Source organism: Centroberyx gerrardi, chromosome 22 (genome assembly GCF_048128805.1).
Source record: "Centroberyx gerrardi isolate f3 chromosome 22, fCenGer3.hap1.cur.20231027, whole genome shotgun sequence".
In the NCBI taxonomy this organism is placed as follows: Eukaryota; Metazoa; Chordata; class Actinopteri; order Beryciformes; family Berycidae; genus Centroberyx; species Centroberyx gerrardi.
In genome coordinates this window covers 9,297,597-9,305,147 of record NC_136018.1, presented here as the reverse complement: position 1 = coordinate 9,305,147, position 7,551 = coordinate 9,297,597, and the positions used below count along the sequence as shown (strand labels likewise).

General features: G+C 42.4%; 1 protein-coding gene across 2 annotated transcripts; it reads left to right on the top strand.

Moving 5' to 3' along the window:
* Positions 1 to 4,032: 4,032 nt before the first annotated feature.
* htr5ab (5-hydroxytryptamine (serotonin) receptor 5A, genome duplicate b) lies at positions 4,033 to 7,351 on the top strand. 2 transcript variants are annotated; one of them, XM_078291492.1, is made up of 2 exons: positions 4,033 to 4,740; positions 7,019 to 7,351. In XM_078291492.1, the coding sequence occupies exons 1-2, from the start codon at positions 4,033 to 4,035 to the stop codon at positions 7,349 to 7,351; spliced, it is 1,041 nt and encodes a 346-aa protein (XP_078147618.1). The 2 variants fall into 2 exon arrangements, with proteins under 2 accessions (XP_078147618.1, XP_071761073.1); XM_071904972.2 differs by having other exon boundaries at positions 4,033 to 4,749.
* Positions 7,352 to 7,551: the final 200 nt, after the last annotated feature.

Here is a 7,551-nt window from a genome sequence, read left to right as displayed (position 1 = left end):
CAAAGTTAGATCATTCGGGACAGCGCGTGGCTTTTGTTAATCTTTCAGATGCTGGCAATTTCTGTAAATAAAGCATAGGCTGTGTGCCTGTCGGTTCCCAAGGAGTGAGAGTGCCATGCTTTGAGTATCTTGCTAAAGAAGAGCCAATATGGGCATAGGTTTGGACACATGTTCCACCAAACCAAGGACAATGTGGTACAGTTGCTAAATACACAGCTGCATTATTTTCTTTATCATAAAACCTCAGTTAATGGGTTGCTTTATACCTTCTTGTGGTTTTAATATGATTTGAGCCAGAGGATATATCTTCTTTTCTTCCATCCTTTCAGCCACAAATTGTCAGCCGCTGAAGCCCCAGAGAAACTCTCCTCGATGTACATTGTGTAACCAATGAGCATACAATCATTTCAGTTTGGAGAGCTTACACAATGAGATTGTCATTCACTCTTGCTGTTTTCCTCAATGAGGTCGTGACAGTCTGTTTGGACACAAAGATGAAATGAAATTGAGATGCCAAAGTATTTTTACCTGAATTTGCAGCTGGCAGTTTTCACTAATTTGTTTGGAATTGTTTTTTCAGCTGGTTGATTGCATAGAACAGACCCTAATTCATAAATTACATTCACAAAAGAGGACCCTCCAAGAAAAAAACAAGACAAAGCTATCCAGGACTTGTGAATGAATTTTCTTCAGTTTTCTTCTTTTCTCAAAGGTCTTTGAGAAATTTACATCCAATGTTTTTATATGATGTAGGAAAGTGCCCAAAGTTTTAATTACACCAAGGAAAACTATTATAAAATGTATTCAAGGCATATCGGTCTAAGCTATTTGCCAGCCTTGATGAAATAATGAAAATATAACTTGATTTCTGAAGCATCTAGTGCAGTGTGCTTTTCTTACCAGGGGTTGTGCAGCTCAAGAATCTAGTCACTGATTAATTTTGCTCTTCTTCAATTTGTGGGGAAATTCATGTGTTAGGGGAATCCGTCGTTGCAGTACCGGATTTTTTTTTTCTCTTGGTTCTGCAGCAGCTCTGTCCCATGTGAACAGACAGAGGAATATAGAAACTCTTCACTGTTTAACCAGCATCTTCACTTTTGTCCATGTACTAGCATTTAAAAGGGAACAATCACAGACCTTTCGATGGGAAATATGGTATTAATTACCATCCATCCACATTTAATTTCCCACAATTCACTGAAATCCCCACAAGGGATTCAAGCTTATATTGCCCAGTGAACTGGTTGACACTTGCAAGACTGCAGTGAAGCTCAGTGTGAACTGACACTCTACCCATACAGCTCTCTAAAACACAGTCTAAAATATAGACTATAGTCTGTAGAAATGATTTGCACTTTTACACAAATCATGACTTAGTGTAATGAAAGTGATACACAAATGGCAAATGTATTCCTGTCAACCAGTCCCTCTCTCTCTCTCTCTCTCTCTCTCTCTCTCTCTCTCTCTCACTCTCTCTCTCTCTCTCTCTCTCTCTCTCTCTCTCTCTCGCTACATATGCATATTATACATATGTATATGTTTTTCTGCATGTCTTGTGTGTGTGACTGTCTTTCTGAAGGTGAGTGGCACTTGCTGTTTGAGACACCTGCCTTGTGATCTCAGAGAGAGAGAGATGGCAGGATTGTCATTTGTGATTAGCGGGCGGCTCTTGAGTCTTGCTTTGTTGAACGCCGCATGTTTGATTGCCTGTTCCCTTCATAACGTTTGTCCAATTTCATGGCTCTTAGGGCTTGTTAATAGGAGCGGGCAGAAGAGAGTGCAGAGGGCCTGCCAGTGTGCTTGGTTGGACCCTTTGATTAGAGGGCATGGTTTGTGATGCTAAGAGACAGAGTATCACATGTCACATAAATACATTGGCTGACAGGGACACGGCCTAAGAATTATTGATGAGGCCCAATGGGCAATAACAAGCCTATCAGTCTGATGCAAATACTCTCTGGCCCATGGGGGTGTTACAACATCCATGATTGAGTTCATGAATTATTCCATGACTAAGAGAGTATGTGTTGTTTTAACATTACTTGCAGTTGACCACCATAAAATCAACATGTACTTGTACATTCAAAAATAATTGATTGGTTTGTTGAGGTTGCTGAAGATTTACTCATCAGATTCATGCTTCACTAACATGGACAAAAGTAATGTTGTTAGAAGCTAAACAGGCACAAGAATATGATTCTATTGATTAAATCCTGCAATTTAAATCAAACTCAATTAGGACCAATTATGTCAACTGAATTATATGCGTTAGCTACACTCATTAAGGAAATTCACACTGTGCCCAGAGGCTTGGGATAAAATCTGTGAAAGTCATCCAGTTCTCCTCATCACAATGTGACAAGAGCAGACATGCAAAATGTATGATCATATTCAGTATTCAAGATGACAGGTGAAGTTCCCCACCTTGAAAACCATGGGGTGTTAGATATAATGAGTCATGGTAAGACAGAAGCTGTGATCTATATTGTTAGAGGCCTGGAATGACGTGTTTGCAGCATGAACAGGTCAGTGCTCTGCATTTATAAAAAATACAAAAAAATCATTACACATCTAATGAGATTGTTAAATCAGACACGTCTGACTGTGCTTTCCAAAATGTGATGCATGTTATTACCCCCAGTGATGCTGTTAACTCTGAAATACTATGAGTCAAATGCATTCTGTCTAGTTTATCTTATGATATGAACTTTCTATTATGATATCCAATTATTCTATCCAAAAATTATGGGTTTATAATGTTACTCAAATGGCTTTGCATATTTTTTGGGGTTTGAACTTTGTTGTTAGTATAGTCCCTGTTGAGACACACTTGTAGCTGGAATGCTGTAAGAGATAGGGGGTAGTCTCATTTAATTATGATACTTGTAATTAAGTGGGTTTATTCATTTTTTTGCAACAATTATAATTTATAAAGATGGATGCACAACAGCACATCTTCCAGTTGATGAGCAGGGCAAGTGGTTGGTGCCATGAGATTCAGTGTTTCTGGATTCACCGTATCTACTTTACACTTTGCAACTTAGCTGGTCCTTTCCTGTGAATGTGTTGATGGAGCTGGTATCGTCAACAATTTATTGTAATGAATTTGAAATGGAGACCTTTCTATGTTAATACAGAATACCTCTCCAACAGAAACCATTATTTAAAGCTGAAAACAAACTGAAAACGTGTAATTTTACATTGCTTAACAGGGGGATCTCACCATTGGATATGAAAATGAGTTGTTCCCGAATGAGTGTGCAACAAAGACTCCACTTAAAATTGTTCATTTTGCAAGGGAGGCCTGACTTTGATGCAAATCAAAGGACGGTAGTGGGATGATGAAACTGAATATTTATGGTCTTTTCCAGACCCAGAGATGTCCCAGAGTACCTTTGAGCCTTATTAACAGCAGATGAAATTGCACTTGAAAGTTGTAGGCAGGTTACTTGACAGCTGAAATGAGACACTCAAGTGCTTTTTACTATTGTGAGCAAATCACTAAACTGCCTCTCTTGTGAATGCCACACTGTTGTATATGGATGCATTTACTGAGCAAATCCAGTGGCAAAAATGTATATTTTTTTACCCAGGCCTAAACCTTTAGCATATTGTTTAATTACTGCAGTGGCATTGATACAATAGGTTTGAAAGCTACCATAACTGTAAGAGACTTGTACAGTATTATGGACTATATATGACGGCAGTTAGGATAATAAGTTTATCCTAACTGCCAAATGGGGAAAAAGTAAAGTAAAATACAATGCAAATTAGAATTCTCATAGACACACAAATTGCTTTGCCTCCTCAAAGTCTTAGTCACCAAATTGGTCCACTTTATGAAATAAAATTGATTGATTTCCACATAATAACCACACTGTAATAATCTCTCACTCTTTCTCTTCCTATCTCCTCCTCTCTCTGTCTCCCTACTGCAGTATGCATCTACTGTCTGAAGTCATCTCCTCCGTGTCAGAATTGTCTTGCTGCGCTGTCACGGCCTCGGCTGCGGGGCCGTGAGCGCCGGCCACCATGACGCACCCCAACACCAGCATACTCACAGCCAACCTCAGCGGGTCTTTGGACAGCCACGGCTCGGGGGGAAACATCTACCGGCCCTTCTCCGTGTTCAGTGTACTGACTCTCACCTTACTGGCGATGCTGGTGGTGGCCACCTTCGTCTGGAACTTGCTGGTGCTGGTGACCATCCTGAGGGTCAGGACGTTCCACCGCGTGCCCCACAACCTGGTGGCTTCGATGGCCATCTCTGACGTGATGGTGGCCGCCCTGGTCATGCCGCTCAGCCTGGTCCACGAGCTGAACGGCAGGCTGTGGAAGCTGGGCCGCGTGCTGTGCCAGGTGTGGATCTCCTTCGACGTGCTCTGCTGCACGGCCAGCATCTGGAATGTGACGGCCATCGCGCTGGACCGCTACTGGTCCATCACCAGGCACCTGGAGTACACGCTCAAGACGCGCAAAAAGATCTCCAACGTGATGATCGCCCTCACCTGGCTGCTGTCCTCCATCATCTCCCTGTCGCCGCTCTTCGGCTGGGGGGAGACCTACTCAGAGGGGATGAAGTGCCAGGTGAGCCAGGAGCCGTCCTACACCATCTTCTCCACGTTCGGAGCCTTTTACCTGCCTCTTTGTGTGGTGCTGTTTGTCTACTGGAAGATCTACAAGGCTGCCAAGTTCCGGATCGGCTCTCGCAAGAACAACACGATCACACCTATGGCTGAGGTGATTGAGGTACCTTCGGTTCGGTTAGACAGATTTCTTTGCCTTAGCAAAGTCTTAGTAAACCACATTGGGCAATTTCTGCACAAACCTTGATTAAGTTTCTCATAATCTCCGGTCATTATATGTCAGAATATCATTATGCTTCACTCTCCTGTACCAAATGAAGATATTTATCTTCCTGCAACTGACTGATGCTGCCGATGCACTAATACGGGCTGCTGTGCAATTAGTTATTATTTATGATGATGAGCTATTCAACTCTAATCAGAGTAACATAAGTATCTTATGTGCAAGCATACGGACAAATAATTGAAGCAATCTTGCTCATCGCCACCAGCTTGTTAATGTGTGTAGGCAGAAGGTGGAAGGCTATAAATACCAGCATCTTTAACAAGGCCATGGGCCACTGCACCTTCCTGGCTTTGGCGTTTTCTTCTAATCAGCAGATACCCAGGCCTAGATCTATTCAGCAAGCCTCAGCAAACATTCAATCAGGGAAATGTTCCCTGTGCAAATTGAGTCTCTACCCACTCCACCAGCACTGGTGTTTTGGTAAGTGCTATTTGAAACTGAATAGGAACACCCAAAACCACAACTCACTGATAAAGATTAAGGTATTTTCAGACATCTAGCCCAGACATTTTCAGGGGCCTTTTCCTTTCACTCTGTGAAAGACTGGTTATTAAAATCCCTCAGTGCCTGAACATTCTGAGTATTTGGCAAATGTCCACAGAAGAGAAGAAAATATTGAGTGTAGGCTTGTTTTCATTCATGTTTCGCCCATAGAAAATCACACAAAAGTGGATGTACGCATGTTTCTAGTTCTTTGAAATTACCCATTAATCCTCAATATATCCCTTAGTTATGTAAGTTTTACATAAAATTGGCAGAAAATTAGAAGTACACACTCAAGCAGGACCAAACGTAGAATGATTTAGGCCCGTGACTTCTATCGCCTTGGTACACTGGGTTTTACGCCAAATTGAATTAAACAGGCAATCACTCTTGGGGCTACAGCAATTAAAAAGAATATGTACTACTACTCATTTTGCTTTCAAAAGACATGCTCCTTCTCTCACAGGGCCTGGTTGTTTACAGTAGTACCTGCCTCAGCACCCGGCTCAGGTTTATTCTCATCATTTACCAGCATACATGGGAGAGTGTAGGCACTGAGCGCCGAAAGCACCTGCACAGCAGTTGTGACGTGAGCGGTGGCATCAACATCCAAGATAATAAACCTCCTGCACTCATCCACCAGCGACACCCACGCACACACATTAACACACACACAACACACACACACACACACGTCAAACCAAAAATAGAGCATATTGATAGAAGAGTATGAAATGCATGGATTCATGGCCTAGTTCCACAAAAAACTCAACAATGTCAAAAGCCATGAAATAAATAGTTTCACATGTTTTGTGTATTGCTCCATGTCACTCCAAATATGAATACTGACTGATGCAAAAACACTGATATAATAATAACTCAAGCTATTGCAGCATCTAGTATGCAGTGCTCAGTTGTCTTAAACCATCCATTGAATCTGAAACCTCCTTCCCAACAGCACTATGCTTTTAACTTCTGGCCCCTGTAAATGGATTCGCTTCATCCATCTTATCAGTTGTGGGCCCTCCTGACCCATATTGATTCGACTAAATTTACTCCATATTGACCATGTTTCCCAGCCCAACACACACTCTTGTTTGAATGTTGGACACAACGGTTTAGAGGGTCAGTCTGCACACTTTCCTTCCAATAGATTTAGAGAGATTGTTCATCTTTATAAATTGCCCATGCTAGGCTGTTAGGCTGCTGAATGACCTGCTAGGCTTTACCTGATAAACAAAAAATCAAGTCAAGCTTGAGCTCTGCTGAGCAACAAATAGGAGAGCCGAAAGTCGGCAGATTAATGTTGACATTTTTTTTTCTTTTTCCCAGCTGCACAGTATGGCTGTGTTTGCTAAACGGCATGTGGGCTGTTGGAAAAACACAGATTAAAGCAGGGCTCTGGATTTATGCCCTGTGTAGTGTGTGTGTGTGTGTGTGAAAGAATACTCCTTGGCTTGTTCATCCACCTGTTGATGAATACTTCTATTCAGCAGCAACACAATTATCACTTTACTAATTAGTTTCCTTGCTCATGTTTTGAAGATATATCTATGCCAATTCGACCGACTGAGTTTGTTTGATTGCTTAATCAATAGAGCAATTGATTTGCTTTTAGACTGATTGACTGTCTGTCTTTCTTTATTGATGCAACGACTCGCAGGTGAAGGAGGCATCACAGCAGCCCCAGATGGTGTTTACAGTGCGCCACGCCACAGTGACCTTCCAGACGGACGGGGACACGTGGCGCGAGCAGAAGGAGAAAAAGGCAGCGCTGATGGTCGGCATTCTGATTGGCGTGTTTGTCCTCTGCTGGATCCCCTTCTTCATTACCGAGCTCATCATCCCGCTGTGCTCCTGCGACATCCCGCCCATCTGGAAGAGCATCTTCCTGTGGCTGGGTTACTCCAACTCCTTCTTCAACCCGCTCATATACACCGCCTTCAATAAGAACTACAACAATGCCCTGAGGAACCTCTTCTCCCGGCAGCGCTGAGGCGACGGCGCGCACAGCAGACACACGGCACCAGCAGGCACACCACATCTTTACACTAGAGACAGAGGAGGACTAACCTGTCTGTGTCTATCTTTCCATCATCCCCCAAACGGAATACGTGATAACCAGAAGCTGTGTTTCAGGAACTCTCTTTTAAAGATGTGCCAATTTTATTTTTATTTTTTTTTCCAAAACTGAAG

Coding starts and splice junctions, on each gene's coding strand:
- htr5ab (XM_071904972.2), top strand. CDS start 4,033: ATGACGCACCCCAACACCAGCATACTCACAGCCAACCTCAGCGGGTCT. Junction 4,750..7,018: donor CTATGGCTGAGGTGATTGAG/GTACCTTCGGTT, acceptor AACGACTCGCAG/GTGAAGGAGGCATCACAGCA.